Genomic DNA, 21,643 nt, shown 5'->3' on the forward strand with positions numbered 1-21,643 from the left:
TATGTCTGCTAAGAAATAAATAATAATAATAATAATAATATCTTTCTATATAGAACTACTGTACCAATATCCAAAAGACCAGGACAAATGGGGATATGTAATCACTGATAAAGTTAACCCTGAAGTATTTAAAATCTCCATTCAGCTCATTAAACATGATACACTGAATTTACTCATGGCAATTTCATTAGGTAAGGGCAGTGGAGAATGCCATTAAAAACAGGTCTTAATTATGTTTTTGTTCCTAGACAGGGCAGGATTTAAGTTACTTATCAAATGAGAAGCCAGGTTTTATTGGGTGATTTTTGCATTACTCAGTGACACTTTTGTTTAGTAATATATCACAGGAAACCTAAATAGGGAGCTTGGTCAGCCATGCAGGAAACGCAAGTGTTTACACATCAATTGAACACCATAATCGTCTCTGGTTTATTTTGTCAACAGAGATTTGGCAGTTTTAGCAACTTTACAAAAGGAATTCAAGAATTTGTAGAATGTCTTGGAAACCTCAACATAATGGGTTTAAAAAGTGTAGTTTATGCACATTTTAAACTATTTCTTTACAACGTACAGTTTATTTTCTTCCTCTTTTTTCTCTCCACGTACTGATTCAGATTTGGGACAGTACTAAACAAATAAGAAATCTATAGTCAAGGCTGGAATTTGGGTTCTGTATTTACCTTAATTGTCCCAACTTACAGAAGCATGAAAAGCATGTCTCTTAAAAAAAGGTCTGGTTGTTAGAAATTAGTAATCCCAATTTCAGGGTGGAAAGTTCACTGACTTATGGTATGTAAACATGTTTTAGGCATGGGGTGGGGGTCCCCAAACTTGATTCTTGGACCAAGTGGGGCTCAAATATGTAACTACTCTAATAGCTATTTCCTAATTTTACTGCATGTTATAATTTTGTATAGAGCATGAACAATTGATAAACACATAGGAGGCAATACACGACTATTCATGGTGGATTTAAACAAGCTGTTAGGTTTGGGTTTCTGGTTGAATTTATATGAATTCATAAATTAATAAAACTTGCTTTAAAGCTGTATACTCTTTTTTCAAGGAAGTAGTTCTCACGCAACTACAGGAATATGGCTGCAATTATGAGAACATAACCAACCACATATTGTTTTATGCAAAAATGAAAGACAGATTAAAGCTCTTCCATCGAGGGAGGTGCTGTAGATCCAGGCACTGTTAAAGGTGTGTATATGTATTTATAAAAGCCAAACCTGCTTAGAGTAATATCACCCCTGATAATGTCGTCCTTATTACCACAACATTGAAATGCCCTGGCCAGAATACAACTGGGAATCAATGGATACAAAGTGATTCACTTTGGTTATACTCACACTCCAGTGTGTATATCACTGTCATACAAGCCATATACGACTGTTCCCTGGTCACACAGGTCCGTAGTGTTTTTTACAGACTTTTCCATGCATATGCATCTATAAGAACTATTGGGATACTGTCAAAACATATTTTCACAACCAGCAAGTATTTATTGACAGGTAATCATCGATGGCAAAGAGGTTTTTAACAAAAAGTGATGCAATAAGCTGCAAGAAATTGAAGACGAGTGCAAAACAAAAACAAAAAAAATGGCTCGTGTGTGGTGGTACATACTGTCATTTACTTCTTACCCGGTGCTATCTTCTTTAGTCATTGTTCTTGTAGTTCAGACTGTCGTTCGTATTTTTTTTTAAACAATAAACCTAAATATTAATTACTATACCAACACAGTCTCAGCGCAGACCTTACAGATCAAACATGGAGAGGAAGAACTCGTTTCCTAGTGCAACCTTCCTATTGTTCCGGACAGAAACGCAGACATAATAAAAGTTCCTCTACTAAATATTCACTAAAGCTGATGCAAAGGAGGCGTAGAATTACGATTTTAGCTTAATGTTCATTCTTGTAGTTTTTTTGAATCACATGGACTTGTGGAGCTTAGTATTTTGTATGATTTCCCCATCTACAACAACCTACTTTTGCCAGTAATAACTGCTACTAATAATAATTAGTATTGGGTTTGTTAATAATGTAACGATAAGGTTAGGGTTGGGGCTTTGGTGATATATAGACAGTAATGCATGGTAGTGTGTGATATGAGAATTTATGCCAGAAACCTGCATAGACAGGGATGGGCAATTCTGGCCCTTAGATCACGTATGTGTTCCCAACATTTCCCTAATTTGTTAATTGAATCAATTAAAAAACATCCATGTCTCAAAGCAGTTAATTATTTCATTATACACTGTACCTGTTAAACCTGGTTTTTAATGACCCCCAGGATAGTTTTATATCCCCCCTCTAAGATACTAGTCCCCCGTGTAGCCAACCACTATGACCCAGCTTATATAGGGCGTGTCTAAAAAGCATCATACCTTATGATACACTTTTCTGACTGTACAGACAGACTTTTCAGCGACTGAGTCATTTTGCAGTTAGGGGTAAATGGCACGGTTTATTTAATCAAGGAAAAAATACGTGCAGCAGAAGTGCTTTAAATCCCACGTCACTTAACCTCCTTGTGCTGCGGATGAGATGTTAAATCAATGTCCTGTTGTAAGTGACTGCATATAATGCGCAGTTCACAGCCTACCTCTGTAAAGCGCTTTGTGATGGTGGTCCACTATGAAAGGTGCTATATAAAAATAAATATATTATTATTATTATTATTATTATTATTATTATTATTATTATTATTATTATTATTATTAGAGGACTCTGAAATATCTGCAGACTACCAGGTTATCGTTACTTTCAAGTTCATTTACCTTGTAAGAAAAAAGGTTGAACTAAACCATTTTAAGAGGTAGGTATACAACATGGAAATGGGAACAGTTTGTTAGACCTCTGCTGTAGGCATATGTAGCATTTGTTATTTTTTTGTTTATTTATTTGAAAAACAAAGGCAAATGTTCAGTTTAGATAAGAGTTGAGCAACTCCAGTACCATAGAGCTATTCTACAGCAGATATAACAGGTGTAATGAAATAACTGCTTTGAGATTTGAATGGAGGTTTAACTGGTTCAGTCAAAACAATAAGAACATAAGTGGATCAAATCTGTCTCCTGGACAAAGTTGCCCACCCTGGATTAATTGGAAGTGTAATTTGTCTGGTTCCGGAATACACACTATCTGTTGTTATCCTTACTGACAGCTGCTAAACACTGCCACCCAAATTCTTAGTAGAAACAAATACTGTATGTAATGTACAGCAATAGTCTGTATTGGTTTATTTTACTACTAGGGTATTTTTTTTCTGTTTCATTTGTAAAGGTTAAGAAATATAAGTCACATTAAAGGATTTAGCAAGAACTATGTATGTACTATTTATTAACAGGGTGAACTGTGATAATAAATTGATGTGACCAAGGCAAGTTATGGCTCTGAAACCTTTACTAAATTCTGAGCAGAGAACAGGTGGTGACTCATGCAATTTCTACCAGATTTTTTTTAAATAAAAGCAAAATGGAGGCTGTGACATTATACTGATTCATAAAATATAAACATGTTTCTAATTGTGTTTTACTTATTGAAAATCTACTACCTTCCTTCGATCTTTCTTGCCATTAATGATTCAGGAATGGGATTTAAAGTCTGTACCTTTTCAAGCAATTGGCTGGAACCTTCTACATAATGACATAAACTTGATTCAGCAAAGGTGGATGTAGTTTCTCATGTAACTGCTTAAAAGGTGCTTAACTAATAACCTATCCACATTACCTAAGACATGCACTATTAGCATGTTGAAACCACATTATTCACATTCACTTTATTCACAATCGTGTTTTCAAAATGTGGTGGTCATGCATTGTTTAGGTAGTGTGAATAGGGTACACAGCAGCACTTTGCACAGCTGTTCTATTGGTTGATAAATAGTTGCTGAAACTGTAGCTAAATCTTTTTCAAATAAGGTGAAAATTACCACATCTGACCCTGACCTGTTGTATCTATGTTTTAATGGTATCCATAAATCAGTAGTTTTCAACTTATAGGTACAAGTGCTGCAATGAAAAGCATGTGAAAACATGGGTCAAATTGAGTAGTTTAATGGGTAGAGTTCATCCTGTTTTGTACACCGTGTACTTTAAGGTTCATACAGTACGTCTAAGCAACTGTACTGTACACATATTAACCAACACAGCCACTACCCACCCGTCTGTGGTCTTATGTCATTTTCAACACCCCTAAAAAAAGGAAGTTTGAAAAAATGCACCATATGCTAAAACATGATTTATGCTTGTATAACATGTAACAGTTTATTAGGGCCACTTCTGCTTGCATGGCATTTAATACTTAAAAAATCTTGAACACCAGTGTCTGCAACGCTGCAAAAGTTCCTTCTGGGAAATGGTTTAGTATCCAAATTTGTGTTAGGGAATTTTTTTAATGTTTAGATTTCAGAGTTAATCATAGAAAAAGAAAACGCTCACTTGTACGTAAATAAAAATGGTGCAAGTAAATGTTTAGCTCATTTTCTGCTTGCAAAGAGAATGGATATTTGAAGTGTTAGTTCATAATATGATTGGTGCCGAAATAGGATGGCTTTTGTCCAGCACTTGTAAGGCTGCATGCACAGGTAAAATAATAACACATGGACAGAAATCTTCTAAAGGCCTTACCATTAAGTCTTTTTGTAGGTGATTCACAATACCTTGAGGTCAAGTTTATTCAAAATGGTATAACTTGAGAACCAGGAAGACCCCAGTTACCAGTGGCCCTTATAAAAAATGTACCATAGTAAAAGCATAACAAAGTGTAATAAAGCATAGTAAGCATTGTAAAGAATAGCGAGGTATGGTAAAGCATATTCATATTGTATGTTGAGCTGCCAAATATCCTATTTGTGTCTTCTTGGAGATTTAAAGTCCAACTATATGCTTTAATTCACCTCCCTTTTCTTACTTACTCTGACGTCAGATACTTGGAATTTGATGTTTTTTTTTCAAGTTGTGATTAGTGTTAACACATAACCATTTTCATACTGTGGTCGGTTAAACAACTAAGCAATGTTTTACTCACTAACCATTGCCCATTCTGTAGTGAACCATGATAAAACGTCCATACAAGCTTTTCAGATTTCACAAAATTCAGTACTGTTTATTTATCTTCTTGTTTTACCGGTAAAGTGAACCATCTCTTGGTTATTTCATCTGGGCATTTAAAATGTAAAAGTCAGTTATGTGGTGCTTATATTACTTCTATTTTGTAGCAGCAGTGTGGAGTAGTGGTTAGGGCTCTGGACTTTTGACTGGAGGGTTGTGGGTTCTGTCCCAGATGGGGGACACTGCTACTGTACCCTTGCTCCAGTAAGAATGGGTAATTGTATGTAAAAATAATGTGTAAAAAAAAAAGTAATTGTATGTAAAAATAATGTGATATCTTGTAACAATTATAAGTCACCCTGGATAAGGGTATCTGCTAAGAAAATAAATAATAATAATGATATTGTATCTCTCCAATAACATTTAATATTTTTTATAGAATATGTAGAATGTAGATAAAACACAAACAATATGAGTTTTTTTTTTTTTGTCAAGCATTTTATCATTAAAAACAATGAAACTGGATTCAGAGTGATTTTTGTTTGTGTGCAAAATGTAGGCCGGTTAATAAGTACTCCCCAGGGCACCTTGTTTCTTTATCTATTCATAAAGAAAGACACCTGGGATTGTATCAGCTCAGGAGTCATATAACTAATTGTGCAGAAGACATCTGGTGCAAGCTGCATTCAGTGCCTCTCTATTTACTTACATTACAATATGATTAGCCTGCTTCAAATAAAACCTGGCTGTCTTTTTACAAATCCCATGGGCTGTAAAACTCAAAAGCTCTGCACACAGGAATCAATAATTGGATTTTTTAAACAAAAGGTCTTCTGAAAGATTTAATAATCATCTAATACTATCTCTGTGGAGATTCCGACTGCACAAAAGAGTTCTTTAAATCTGATTGCTTATATCTGATGTCTGCATAACATACATTACTGTATTTGATTATGTTATGGTAGAGTAACTTTCAAGACTGCTGTCTCTTTCCCAGACAGACCATTGTTTCTCCTGGTACCTAATAATATTTATGCGTAAAGCAATCTCATGGCTCCAGAGCAAGTGAAAGGGCATTTGTTGGCCCATGGCAGCTTAAAAAGGGCCACAGGCTAACTCCATAAAAATGTATTTGCACTGTAATTATACTATGCTTTATCATATTTATCTATACAGTACCATGTTTCTTAACGCTTTACGATAGTTTGTTATGACTTTATATTTTACCACTGGACTACCTAATGGTATCGTAGAATTAGTGCTAATCGGGGTCTGTGAAACCAGCCTTTAAAGTTTAATGGCCAGTCTCTGTGTGTCCTGAAATGATTCTCTCTTAATTGTGATACCCTAGAAAAAAGGAAAAAATACCTATGTTTTTGTTTTAACAAATGTGTACAGTCCTGTGTTTTATGCAAATCATTTGTCCTCTGGATTGTGTATTAAACTATGTATGTACTTCGTAATGAGTGAAATGTGTACAGCTGCACCTTCTTTGTCCCCACATCATTTTCTAACACTCAAAGGTAAGCTACTGTATGTATGTATCAATACTTATATAAACTACTATAATTCTTTGGCAAATGATTTGACTATAAGTCTTTAATCTTGGACATTTAGTTTATCTAGTTTCTTTTTAGTATTGCTACATAGTAGCTTATTTTATTTGACAGTGTGGCTGTGATCCACACATGTTTTGAAAATACAGGGCTGTTAAATCCCTATGGGTCAAAAAACCTGTCACAATGATTCAATGACAGTAATGACCAAGTGAAACCAAACAAGTAGTGGTTCATCAAAACAAGAAAAATACTGAACTGAACTGAAATCCAAAAGCCTTTTTAGTTTGTAAGTGTTTTTAATTGCTCTATATTTGTTTAATTTTGTTACTGTATAATATAATAATGATAATTTAATTTGGCACTACAGAATGGATAATGGAACAACAATTCTGTTTAAGGTTTTGACATCAAAAGGATCCAAGGTTGTGATTTCTTGTCATTAACACACTAGATATCTGAATAAGCTACTTCCAAGTCTGCTTTTTAAAGATAAACTGCCTTCTTTTAGGAATGGCTATTGAGAATGTTCAGTAACTTCCACCAGGATGTTTTTTTTTTTTTTAATGACTCCTAAATCTTCTGAAAAGCCATTGAAACAGTAGATTCAGTGGTCAATATATTTTAAAAACTTGTTCAAGGATTTCCGGCAACATAGTAATGAGCCTTTGAAAGCTGATACACTAGGCTTGAATAACACTGTGTAACTATTTTTTTTTTTTTTTTTTTGGTTGCTGGGAAGTAAGTGTTATTTCCTAATTGCTTATGCCTCAAAAGTATAGAAAATGGCTATTATTCCCCACAAACTTTGCTTTTGTGACCAGGACAGTGATATTTTGAAATTTACCTATTTTCCAGAACATTCCAGATAGATTCAGTGCTGAGTAAACTTGGAGTAACTTCTAGAACTTTCTAGAACTTTCCAGTAATATAAATAGTAGTATAAATACAGGGGCCTTAAGCCCACCAGTTCAGTTTAGTTCCAGCTGCCTAAGTGGATACATATCTGCATTTTTCTGAGATGGCATCAAGAGGCTGCAAGCATCCGGCAGACGCATTTTGCTATGTCTGCGGCCAATTTATCAAGACAAGAGCGAAAAAGTACTCCGTGGAAGCATCTGCTAAGATGTGTGAGGCCTACAAGGCATATTTCGGCATGCCTGTCGGGGATCAAGACAAACCCTGGGCACCTCATTTCACCTGCGAGCACTACAAAAAAACTCTGGAAGGTAAGATGGACAATTGTTGCTCGGAATTTTATGTTCTAAAATTTGTTACAATTTTTAAAATTGTAAAAGTTTTTAATTTTAAAATGTTTTACAATTTTCAATGTTATTGAAAAAATATATCATATATGAAAAATGTTGCGAGAATCTCTTACACATTAGTCATGGGTGAAATAAATGTATTTTTGTAGGATGGTACAGCGGGGAAAAGAGAGCCATGAAGTTCGCTATCCCAAGAATTTGGCGGGAACCCACTGACCACTCAAGCAACTGCTACTTCTGCATGGTGGACCCTTCCAAACGGACCGAGTTCTCTGTGGGGAGGAACAACGTCAAGTGGGATCAACTGATAACACCGTGTAACAATTTTTTTTTTTTTTTTGGTTCCTGGGTAGTAAGTGTTATTTCCTAATTGCTTATGCCTCAAATGTATAGAAAATGGCTATTATTCCCCACAAACTTTGCTTTTGTGACCAGGACAGTGATATTTTGAAATTTACCTATTTTCCAGAACATTCCAGATAGATTCAGTGCTGAGTAAACTTGGAGTAACTTCTAGAACTTTCTAGAACTTTCCAGTAATATAAATAGCTGCTCCATAATGGTAACAAGTACCCGTCTCTTCCCCTGGCTCACTCGGTGCACCTCAAAGAGGATTACAACAGCATCAAGACCTTGCTGGACGCCAAGTATGATGAGTACGGCTGGGAGGTCATAGGAGACTTCAAAATGGTGGCATTCCTGATGGGTCTCCAAGGCGGTTTTACCAAGTTTCCCTGCTATCTTTGCCTTTGGGACAGCAGGGACACCAAGGCGCACTACCACAGGCGGGACTGGCCACAGCGGACCGAGTTCTCTGTGGGGAGGAACAACGTCAAGTGGGAGCCACTGGTGGACCCCCGGAAGGTGCTGATGCCACCACTGCACATCAAATTGGGCCTTATGAAACAATTTGTCAGAGCTCTAGATAAGGAGTCGGCAGCCTTCAAGTACCTTCAAGACTTCTTCCCTAAGCTGTCTGAGGCAAAGGTCAAAGCCGGTGTCTTCGTCGGACCACAGATAAAGAAGATCCTGGAGTGCAATGAATTCCCCAAGAAGCTCACTAGTAAGGAGAAAGCGGCTTGGAACAGCTTTGTCGCAGTGGTTCGGGGCGTCCTGGGCAATCGCAAGGCCGAAAACTATGTGGAGCTGGTTGAGACTCTGGTGAAGAACTACGGCACAATGGGCTGTAGGATGTCCCTCAAAGTCCATATCCTTGATGCTCATCTTGATAAATTCAAGGAGAACATGGGAGCGTACTCGGAGGAGCAAGGCGAGCGCTTCCACCAGGATATACTGGACTTTGAACACCTCTACCAAGGACAGTATAACAAGAACATGATGGGAGACTACATTTGGGGGCTGATTCGTGAAAGTGATTTACAGTATAATTGTAAATCTCGAAAAACTACTCACTTCTAAATCTTTTGTAGTCATTTTTGTATTACTTTAGTATAAATACATGTTAATTTGGATTCATATGTTGTTTTTTTCTGACTTTATGTGAACGAAAAGACACAAATTCGCCTGTTTTCTCATTGGAAATAGGTAAATTTCAAAATATCACTGTCCTGGTCACAAAAGCAAAGTTTGTGGGAAATAATAGCCATTTTCTATACTTTTGAGGCATAAGCAATTAGGAAATAACACTTACTACCCAGGAACAAAAATTGTAAATCAGAAGGTAAGTGTATCCAGTCCCTTACCGCATGCAGCTCTTACTTTGGACAGCTGGAGGTAAATGTATGTATTTATTCAAAATGCTTTACCAGATTGACATCCTTTTCGATGAGGGCCTGGAGCCAAAGTCATCAACTATTATATATGTGACTATTATCCACACAAAACCTACCCTGGGCAAAACAGTTTACTGTTTATTGTAAAATCTGGTGTCTTGTGCATTCCACATTAATAATATGGAAATATCCTTCAGAGGAACCATGATATGTTGAGTGTGAAAGCAGTTAGCTTAAATTTAAAACTCCCAGTGGAAAATTAATACTCAGCCATGTGGTTTCAAAATCAGCATCTGCCATGGGGTTTCCATGTACAAGTGTTATACCTGAGGCACAAGTAGGCAATATTTAGTCTAAATCCAATTTAACATGAGGACCTATATTTTTTAAACTTGTGCACAATAATAAAAAAGTGTGGATCTAATTCTACACTAAACAATGTTGGCCCAAGCACAGGAAAGGCTTCTTAATGGCCATTTCCTAGCCAAAACAATATCAAAAACTTAATAATGGGCCCCCGCTCAAAGGAAACACTAGGAGCTAACTGTTGTTGTTACTCAATGCATATCCAACAATGCCTTCATAAACTTAATAGAATCTGATACATAGAGTCAGACCCGTTAGCAGGATAAACATCCTGACCATAATGAACTCAGCGGTAAGCCCCACCACAATCCCACTGTGCACTTCAGGTCAAACTACGAGGAGTTCACCTCATAGAAGATAACAAATTGCTAATGGATGTTGTAAACACAAGTTCTTTCCTGCCTCGGTATTGTTGAAAACATTTGAATGCATTTACCCTCTTGAACTATTCTTTTTTTATGTTTTAAGGCTGCAAATAAGGCTTATTTTAAAGGCCTTCTAACATTTATATCATACAATTAAGGTGCATGATAGCATAGAATCGATCTGCAAAAGCAGTTTCTGATCAACCCATTTAGGGGTTGGGAAATAAAATGTGAAACACCTTCCATTGCACAAATTATAGGGTGCTACCATACTATTCCTCAAGGGAAGTTGGATGCTGAAATGTGTAGCCATTCTGTTCTCTAGAATGCCCATGTAACTGATCCCATTCAAATCTGTGATTTGTTCAGTCTTTGATCATCTCTCAGATCGACTTTCTTATCCACCCTAGCATATTAATCACCCATGAGATGGACAGCCCATTTACACAACCTGTGCATACAGTGCATGTTCTAAGTGTTTACTGATTTACTTTTTTATAACATTCTTGAATTTTATGAAAGGAACTCAATTAGAACCAGACAACTATGTGCAGTAATACATTCAAGGTATTCTCAATTTTGTAATACAGCCTTTGTGAATCATTGGAAGATTAGAGAGGAGTTAAAAATTAGAGAGGAGTTAAAACAGTATGGAAAGAACAATGAGAACACCACCAGATCCAAGAAGTTTGATGGCATTTGTTTTTAATAATCGCGTGGGCAGAGAGAGATGATTGATTAATTTTTATCCAGATTTCTAATTAATGCCGATAACAACTGGCAGGAGAAAAGAGGAATAGAAGGTTACAGGGAGGAAACTTATGTTGGATAAAATGAAAAACAAAATCCCAGAGGCACATAGCTTAGCTTTTTATTTGCTGTGTCATGGTAATATATCAGGCTCCCCTTCATCATAGAACAGTCACTCAAGTGCAAGGTTTCCATATCAAACAGGAAGTCTGTGTGAACGGGAAAATGACACTATGAATTGTGCTATCAATAATGCAAAGAAACATTTATGGTTTCATAGCAGTAACGGTAATAGACATATTTTACTATGAAGCAATAAATTAGAGGCTTTTTGACAAGTGGGTCTGTTTTAATTATTTGTGGCATGTTTGAATTGTATTTAACAGTAAAAGTGAAGTGTTTCTGTTTCACTGCGCATGTTGCAGCGCTTGTAGAACATTTTACATTATATGTGACACTCAAGGGAATCCCCATGTTCGTTGCGCTTCTACAATGCTCAGAATGACTCTCAGGAGCAAAGGTCTTAACAATACAAAAACCTTATTTGCATTTTTTCAACATTTCTTCTCACTTCTGAAATGCATATTACACTTAAAAATCTTTGAAAGTATGTTGATTCCTTGGTGTGATTCTTGATTTTGAGAATATGAGGTATTCTAGGATAAGGTGTGGTTACTTCAAATTCTTCAACAGCTCCTGCCAAACATGTATTAGTATGACAACTTACAAAAGCTAAATAGTTGGTATTTGGTTTAAGAAAGGAGACATTCAATGTTTTGTTCAATTGTTTGTTTTATTAACATTTACCATGAACAGAATGCAGCAACTTGAAATGAGTTGAACTTTAGCAAAACACTTTACAAAACTTTGTGTAAACTACACAAATAAATGTTATCTATATTAAAAAGAGACGGCTTTAAGTGCTAAAAAAATCTGAACAGTTATTTTTTTTATTTTAAAGTGAATCTGAAGTATTGTACTCTACTACTGGGTCTAAAGCTGGCAACACAATTTTAAGGAGCATAACATGCCTCGTAACAACTGCAAAGCATGGTATATTAATTTTGAATTATTATTTTTAAGGAATGGTATACAGGTCAGATAACGATTATTTACACAGGTTTAAGATGACCAATCAATGGCCCACAGGCTCTGCCTGGATAATGTGATGTTTTTAGGAAAAATGGAACTAATGTATCCAAAATTAAATAGAACACATTTGTACAATAGAGGCATTCACAAAATATATAAAACAAGATAAACTATATACAGTTCAAAATGTAGTCAGTCCTTTTTTGACATGCAAGTCTTTTAAAATGTTCCTCATTACTGAATGAACATGTCTCTGTTAGCTGGACTGGAAACTTGAAGACTCGGACTCGGTGGAAACTGAGGAAAGCCCTCCTCGTTTGTTCTTGGACAATATTTTTAAGCTTGACCCTCTGCTGTTGACAGTCAATGCACTCTTGGCTGATTTCTTGAACTTGACTCCCAGGAAAGCATACAAAATTGGATTGAGACAGCAGTGGAAATAAGCCAGACCTTCAGTAACGAAAATCCATGTTTCCATATGGTGTTGTAAGGTGCAGTTGTACTGGATAACGTTGAGCAGCACCAAGGTGTCAACTAATATGGCGATGCAGTACGGCAGCCAGCAGATGAAGAAGGCAAGAATGAGAATGATGGTGGTTTTCAAGGCTCTGCGTTTTTGCAGGCCCTTAGAACCTTGGGAGAGCTTGGTGATGATGATACAGTAGCAGGTCAAAATGACCAGACCTGGGAGCACTAATCCAACAAAGATGTGCTGAAACCTGAAGATAGTCATCCAGATGTTGCCTGACTCACTTGGGTACACGCGGTCACACATCATTCGGGTTCCTTCATCATGTACCTGGGCAAACACCAAGTCTGGCACTGTGAGGAGAGTAGCAGGAAGCCAAACACCCACATAAATGATCTTCTCAGCCAGCAGCTTTCTGGGTTTATGGCTATTCGTTGCACGCACTACAGCCAAGTATCGATCAAAACTGATAAAAGCCAAAATGAGGACACTGCTATACAGGTTGACAGTGTAGATACTATTGACAATCTTGCAAAGAAAACCACCAAAGTACCAACTGCTGGCTGCATCTACAGCCCAGAAAGGAAGAGTGAAAACAAACAGAAGGTCTGCAATTGAAAGATGCAGCCTGTACTTATCTGTCATAGTTTTTGACTTTTTTTGATAGCCCATTACAATGACTACCAGTCCATTACCAACAATGCCCATCACAAAAATGATGGTATAGACTGTGGGCAGAAATATCTTCCTGAGATCACCGTTTAAATTTCCTTTGCAGACTTCATCATATTGGCTATAGTCTCCAGAGCCAGACCCTTCTGTATTATTTTCAAATGTGAAGTCTACCGTCCAAGTCTGGGGAAAAAAAAAAGAAAGAGTCTATTATTAGTACCAATACAAGTTATATTATTAAAAACACAGAACCGGGACTTCTGAAATAAACACATTATTGTAGTGGATATGTAAACACCAAATAAATTAAAAACATCAAATACAATTTATTGACTGCCCGTATTGCAGCTTTCACTTCTAAATGCAACTTTTAAACATCGCGCTCTAGTCTAGCCCACTACACAGTCAGTGGAGCAGCGCTAAACAACAGCCAGTTAAAACTGCAGGTCTAGAGTCCTGAGTGACATATGTTTCTTCAAGTCCATTAAAAGTAATTGCGTTTTTTTGTTGTTGTTTGTTTGTTTTTTAAAGTGCAAAATTTCCACCAAACAGAAGTTGAGTAAATCTGGCACATTTCATTAGAACATAAATAACAAAAGAGAATGGGTACAACAATGCAATGGAAACAGATGCCCCTACTGTGGTTGTTGTACTAGGACGTCGTATCACAATAAACTGCAGATGTGTTCTTAATTCAGATTTGTACAACGCATGCATTCGATTAATGACAATTGTTATGTAGGTCTCGTTATATGACGACAGATTTCTTGTAATTGTCTATTTTTTTAAATACGAATATATTTAAATATCGTACGTTTTCTCAAATATCAGTAGCTTAAAATAAGTCAAACCATACAGCAAAACATAAACGTTATAAAATGTGTACTTACTTCGTAATCCATGGTGTATCCAATGTGCACCTCCAACTCTGTTTAAGTTTTGTCACTGATTTACCAAACAATTTAAACCAGATTATCCCTTTCTATACTTCGTTGCCCACACGGCACAATATTTAAACTAAAGATCACACGCGCCACACCCCCACGGGGAGGAGTTCTAAGTGTGATGCGGCCAGGCAGATCCAACCAAGTCTCTAAACTACTTTTGAAAACAAGTTTTTCTTGTTTTGAATGTACCAGGTGGTAACTTTTCATCACATGTTTGCAAGATATACTGTGTATATTTGTGTGTGTGTGTGTGTGTGTGTGTGTGTGTGTGTGTGTGTATTATTATTATTATTATTATTATTATTATTATTATTATTATTATTATTATTATTATTATTATGTATTTGTTAGCTTTCATATCAGTTTGGGTACCGATTCTATTAGTGAAAAACCGGTTATACGAGATAGGGATATATGGTTACTTATTATTATTATTTAAATATGTGACAGTAAATATTGTTGTGAAACAAAAGTAATGTTGTTAACTGTTGTTTGATACATTTCCCTCATCTCCTTGCTGTATTTCAATAAGCGTGTTAGTTAGTGAAAACACTATCAAAGCACGGTCACCACCTCCCTCATCTCCGTGCTGTATTTTCAATAAGCGTGTAGTTAGTAAACTCGCTATCAAAACACGGTCACTACCTCCCTGAGTGGCTTCATTAAGTTGCTGATGACGTATCGGGACAAACAAACAACAAAAGGGTACATGTAGGTTGTAATGTTTCCTATATATTAATACTAGCTCTGCACATTAAGGTTTGGCGCTCTTGAGAGACTGACGTCAACTCCCCCCACCCCTCTCCAAACGGAGGAGATGCGGTGCGTGCGCGTGTGTATGATGAATAGAAATGAACAAGTGCACGCATGACGGTTAATACAGTTGTGCTGGGATATGGGAACTATCTGTGGTTTGTGTACCCGATTGTGATGAGGGGGTAACGAAGTATGTGATAGGAAATAAACTTTCCAAAAGTCTGGACTTCTGTGTATTCTCTTAAGGACTATTATCTACACTGTTACTCTGGCAGAAACCTTATAGGATATTGAAGCAGTCAGTTTTTGTACGCTATATGGGTTTTGGTTAAGCTTTATTTGTACCAGTAGGTTGCCATACTTGGTATTGTTTAGCTTAATTTGTTATTTGGCAGGTGATATAACCCTGAAAGTTAGACTCTGATATCACAGTGAATAATAATATCACCAATAGTCAGTTCAAACTCACTGTCTGGCTTTTGTAGTTTGAACTAGAATAAATAAGAGATGATCTGGATTTTATGATCTACAGAGAAAAGTATATATAACCCTAACCTCGTGAAAATTGGATTTTTTTATTTAACATATTAAAGGTACTAACTCACAATGAAGACTGATATCTCTGAAGATGACTACAATGATTTCACAGGCATCATATTCCTGATACACAAGAGTTTCATCCCACCTGTTTATCTATGGAGGGTCAACTATTAACTGGGGTTTACTGTGATTTGCTATATCAAATGTATTACATTATATAATAAATACATTGATAAGACATAATGCTTTGAAAGCAATATTCTTATTAAATCATATATCCACACACAGATAATGTACTTGCCTACAAGCACTGTCAAAATGTGGACTTTACAGATAGGTATACAGTGTCCAGAGACTTTATAATAAGTTTATGCTTACACTAAAATGAAAGGTAGTGCGGTTAGATAAAACCACTGAGGGAAATTATGAAAAGTACACCCCAGAGACTGGAAACAATTTGCAGAGGTACAAGATTTAAATACATGTTGGCAGTATTCTGTGTAACTGACATTATTTTGGAGTAAATAAAATCATATGTTGGTCTGAAACACATAACCATTGTGTTTACAATGCCTGGGTTTCATTGCAAGAAGCTGGCATGGGTTAACTATGCTGAGAGTGCAGATACAACTTGTGTGAATGTTTGTTTATTGTTTACATTGACTACTTGATTAGCTGGTATCTTTATTACTTATTTGCTCTTTTTCTTAAGCATTTAAAGAGTTGTGAACAACAAGAAACAACCAAAGGATAATTCACTTTGTTTCACTATGGGTATGTTTATGCCACTCCTTTACACGCACATCTTTCAAATCATGAATAGCATGATTTAATGAACCTGTAGGCATTAGGAGGGCGAGAGGATTTTAACAGCAGTTAGCAGGTTTGAAATACTGTTAAGTATGCCTTTTACTCTGAATACAAATTAGGTGTTAACTCTTTACAATACAAAGCAAGATGTAAAAGAGGGATAACGTAACATGAGGACAGCTGATCAAGAATAAGTACCACTATTCTAAGGCTAGAGAATGGGGTATAGATTATGCAGAAATGGTCCATTACTCCCTGGAGCATGGGCCAATAATATCTCTTAAAACAGAATGGCTGTAGATTACCTTACTGAAGTGTAGGAACCGTTATTTTACATTTGACCAACAGTTTTGCATTTGTGTTCTTTTAAGGAGAAGCACTTATCAATTTGTAATGAAACTTGGTATAGTCATTCCTTATTACAAGTTCCATAGGGTGACACATTTCAGATCACAACACACTACACATGCATTAACGCTGGCCTCAGATTATTTTTTTGTTTTGTTTTTGCTAATTATGACAAACTGGATGAAACTTTGTACAGTGGATTGTTGCAATACCCTGTTCAGATTAGTGATTGTTCAAAGTACTATACTATGTTTTATGAAATACAGAGACAGCAGTAAATGCTTATGGAATATTGTTTTCCCTTTTTTTTTTTTAGGCCTATGTGATCTGCATGGTTACTGTGCATGTTCATGTCTCTTTTTGCAGTCATATTAAGATTCACCTGTGGCAATTCAGTTTACAGGTGCCTTCAACATGCAGTTCATTATGATTGTGTCAGGGTCTTTACTAGTATATTGCATACCTGTGTTACAAGAAGAAAAACAATTTATGATAGAAGTATTAACACCTGCAAATTGATGTTTATGTACTAGGCTGTAGTTATGTTTTACATTCTCAGACAAATAGTTATTGAAAATACATTACTACACACCAGATGCACAATCAGTGATTGCTGGCCCTGCTCCTCACTGAGATGGTGTCTTAAACAAGCTGGTTTTGTTTTTTAAATGGTATGGGGAAGAATTACTCCTTTAACAAATTGGCAGGTTGATGCCTTGTTACCATTCTGAATTCGATTTGAACCAAATCACGGGCTTAGCAAACCACACCCCAGGAGTCTTGTGAAGCTGGATAGCAATTCACATAATAGGAAGAATTCTCTTGTGTCTGGGTTAATTGTAAAGCTTTTGTCAGAAAGACAGTGTCCAGGGAGGAGGCTTTTTTTGCTGAGAACAAAACAGTAAAAACAAAAGGATCCCGTTTGGTATAGAGATCGAAAAACCTCTTTGAAAGCAAATAGACCAAATGTCATTTTCTGAGTAATCCCCAAATTGGGCATTAATGCAACATTAGCTGTACAAAAGCTAATATGACACACTTATTAACAACAACAACACAAACAACACTTGTTAATAATAAATACAACTTAAACAAAAGCCAGATTGAAGAGACACATATTTAATGTAACCTTAAAAATATGCACTGGGAATTTCAATAGGAAGGGAATTCCAAAGTTGTGGGGTATGATGATTACTTGTCCTAGCCTCACAGCTATGATTTATATATTATATTCATGTTTCTACTGCAGGTAGAGTATACTGTTCTATTTATCTGTAAACCTAATATAATAGAAACCGAGTAATGAAAATGAAAGAAGATATATCTGGGACCATGCACTATTGGAAAGCACCTGTATTTTTCAGTATAGATTAGAAAACAAGTATGCAATTCCTCTGACATGCATGCTCATTTTGAGGTTAATAACATACACCACTAAATTATAACAAGATATGATTGTGAAGAGGAGAATAAAGTGAGATACCACAGGGATATAGCAGTAGACCATGATAAAACTGACCCTAATAGAATTTTCCAGACTTTTCATCTGCACACTACCAAGCTCACCAGAATGCAAGTGTAAATGCTGTAATGGTGTTTAAAGAAAGCTGAGTGCTTTGAACAATAGGCTGCATAGAGACAAAGGTTTGCCTTATCTTGAAAAGACACCTTTCATTGACCTTCCTCTGTCTGATTGCCCTTAAGTATGGGAAAATGCATTTTCTTGACAGACAGCATTGGGGGCATCATCAATCATTAGGTAAATCAGTCATTTTTTTTATTATTATTTAATTTTTTAATCAAATCAAATTATCTAAAAAGATGCACCCCATTCACATTTAACAAGGTGAATTGGCGAAGTAATGCAGTTTCACATGCATTTCACATGCATTTATAAACCTTTACGTTTTCTGTACTGTTATTTACCACTCTCTATACTTGTCTTTACAAGGTTTTTGATATGATTGTACCATTGTATACTGTAACACAGTATACTTTTTATAAGACAATGCACATAGAAGAGTTAACAAACAGATTAACAAAAGTATTTTATTTTTTTTTTTTCTAAATATGTTACTAGGAAACATATTGGAACTTCCTGTTTCTAAAGGGTATCCAGTATGTTTGTACCACACCTCACTGAACAAACCGAAATATATACACTCAAACTGATATTATAGGCCTGATGTATAAAATCCTCTGTGAAATACCAAACTGACTATAAACACTTTTAGATGGTCTCTTATGCAATCATTATAAACAGATTTAACATGAATTGCTTGTATTTCTCTTAAATACTAACAAGCTTCTCACACCAAACCAAAAGAGTGTAAAATAAGACCTCATAGTTTAGCCTATACGGTAAATAGTTAAATCAGTACAGAACACAGTGCGCTAATGTGGGCAAATTACCATTTTATCTTGAAAACAGGAAGTCGACCGTTGGTATTGGTACATATTGTGACTCGATACACTACCCACATCATGGTCTAGAGTTCAAATACAGTATTAAAAAAAAAAAAAAAAACGCGGGCTGAATTGCAGAGCTGTTTCCCCTGGTTTGTTAGGGAAATTCAAACATTTTTTTGGCACCGAGCCCTTAAAACCACAAAGAGCAAGAAAGTGTTAATACCAATGCTGAAAGGGTGTTCTTACTTTTTCTCTCAGTAATAAACATTTTGTGGTTTATTTTTTTTTCTTCTTCTAACGTTCGAGTTGCGGCTGTTATAGTCTTACAGGTTCAAAAAAGAATCAGACAATAACAGGCCAGCAACAACTGTTAATCTTAGGCACCTACACACAGTCGTGAAAATGCTTCCATGCACCTTGCAGTTGCCTGCTAACATTGTTAAAAACAGAGCACCAGATAAGTATATATATATATATTGTTTTGCTTTACCATGGCAGAAACTAACAACTAGTTTATAATAGCAATAATCAGACAGGCCTTTATTTATTTATTTATTTATTTTTTTATTTATTTCTTAGCAGATACCCTTATCCAGGGCGACTTACAATTGTTACAAGATATCACATTATACATTATTTCACATTATACAGATATCACATTATTTTTTACATACAATTCCCCATTTATACAGTTGGGTTTTTACTGGAGCAATCTAGGTAAAGTACCTTGCTCAAGGGTACAACAGCAGTGTCCCCCACTGGGGATTGAACCCACAACCCTCCGGTCAAGAGTCCAGAGCACTAACCACTACTCCACACTGCTGCCCCTACTTTACCTACAAGGATTGTTGCTTAAATAAGCTTCAGCAAGACTGGGTGGCAGCGCCTACCCCTTAAGAAAACTGAACAGCAGGGTGATCAAAGGATCAGAAGTCCTGTCTATTTTACTATTCACTAGCTTGTAACCACCCATATGGCACAATGGTTAGATAAGGGGCAAAGGCCCTTTTGGATGAAGGGGAGGTCATCCTGGATTTGATCTTTGATTGGGTTGACTCAGCCCAGAAGTCAGCCATACATGGATGGAGGAGGGGTGGAGGGAAAATCCTACTTCAGTCAGATAAGAAAATTACAATGGGGGCAAAAAGTTAGCTGACCACAGATGCAGATTAAGCGGGGATAAGAATTGTCAGCAATATAGATGGAGAAACAAAAGTGTGAAAACTGAGGCTTTTCGACCAAGCAGTACAGAGATAGACAGACAGAAAGAAAGAATACAATAATTGTTCAGTTTATGGCACTATATATATATATATATATATATATATATATATATATATATATATATATATATATACAGCATTATGTTAACAAGAAAGCTAACACAACTATGTTAGCATGTTTGCCATTAAGTCTCATCAGCAGAAAACTATATTAATGGCAGAATTCATTATACTCTACACCATGACACATTGCAATAACACTATCATTATTGGCTACCAGATTCAGAATCTCTTAACAAAAAAATGGATATTGGCAAGTTACTCATGCAACACAAATCTACAATTTTGTAAGTGTTTATCTGAGGTATACAGTACCATTTTAAGTTAAAATTAGCACTAATACATGATAAAAGAACCTTCCCGAAACTATAGGTTTTCATTAGTTCTGTAAGGCAGCAGGTGCAGTCCTTAACCCTTTAGTCCTTATCCACCAACAGCAATGAGTCATTAGAGCTGTACTTTGGATGAATCTGAACATTACTAAAAATGTGTATAATGAAGTATAGACTTCTGATAGCAAGTAAAAAAAAAAAAAAGAATATAATAACAATAATAAAACAATAAGTTAAAATGAACCTTATGACAACAGTGGCTCTGGCACAGGTAACCTGGATAGAAATTCCAGCAATGACCTGGACTTGTGTAAGCTGGTCAGAACTGATGGTTTGCTGGTATTCAGCTGGTTAAGATGGTCCAAGATAAGATAATTCTTTACAAACTCCAACTCCAAACAATCCAACACTTGAATTAATCTATTTGCTGTAAACCTTGTATGGGATTTTTATATGTGTCCCAATTCCAAACTATTAGCTGGTCACCAGCAGTTACTGGAATTTTTAGTATGCAACAGTTCCATTCTACATGATAAAAAGGGAAAATGTTACTGAAATGTATTTTTGTTTCAATTTTATTTTACTCCATGTGTTTCCGTGCAGCACTTTTCAAGGGCAAGTTATTAAAGACTGCACTGTCCTTGCTAAATCATCAACTGTGAGTATGTCTACGTCTTAAAGGGTTGTTAAACAGCTAATGCCATATATGTATGCCAAACTGGTTTCAATAAAGAGGATCTTAAACTGCTAATCCTAGTCTAGAAATGAACCTAGTTATTTCTAGCTAACGTTTAGACAGTAAATGGCAAACACCTCTTGATTAAAGAGTTGCATTGTTGTTTACTTGTTAATTTCATAATTTATTTATCCATTCAAGATAGTCTGTT

The 21,643-nt window shown here is 36.0% G+C and overlaps 2 protein-coding genes across 2 annotated transcripts in view; both read right to left on the reverse strand.

Annotated features, from left to right (window-relative positions):
* The window catches only part of LOC117409186 (aspartate--tRNA ligase, cytoplasmic), a 28,030-nt gene extending 26,207 nt beyond the window's left edge, over window positions 1-1,823 (reverse strand). The window contains exon 1 of the mRNA XM_034014818.3: window positions 1,650-1,823. Coding sequence (XP_033870709.1) covers window positions 1,650-1,672 — 23 coding nt within the window. The 5' untranslated portion in view covers window positions 1,673-1,823. The remainder of the gene's footprint in view (window positions 1-1,649) is intronic.
* Window positions 1,824-11,862: 10,039 nt separating this feature from the next.
* On the reverse strand, window positions 11,863-14,397 carry cxcr4a (chemokine (C-X-C motif) receptor 4a). Its single transcript, XM_034003470.3, has 2 exons — window positions 14,222-14,397; window positions 11,863-13,514 (listed from the first exon to the last, which is right to left on the reverse strand). The coding sequence occupies exons 1-2, from the start codon at window positions 14,231-14,233 to the stop codon at window positions 12,447-12,449; spliced, it is 1,080 nt and encodes a 359-aa protein (XP_033859361.1). The 5' UTR covers window positions 14,234-14,397; the 3' UTR covers window positions 11,863-12,446.
* Between the last annotated feature and the right edge of the window lie 7,246 nt (window positions 14,398-21,643).

The sequence above is a fragment of the Acipenser ruthenus genome, chromosome 10 (genome assembly GCF_902713425.1).
Source record: "Acipenser ruthenus chromosome 10, fAciRut3.2 maternal haplotype, whole genome shotgun sequence".
Classification (NCBI taxonomy): Eukaryota; Metazoa; Chordata; class Actinopteri; order Acipenseriformes; family Acipenseridae; genus Acipenser; species Acipenser ruthenus.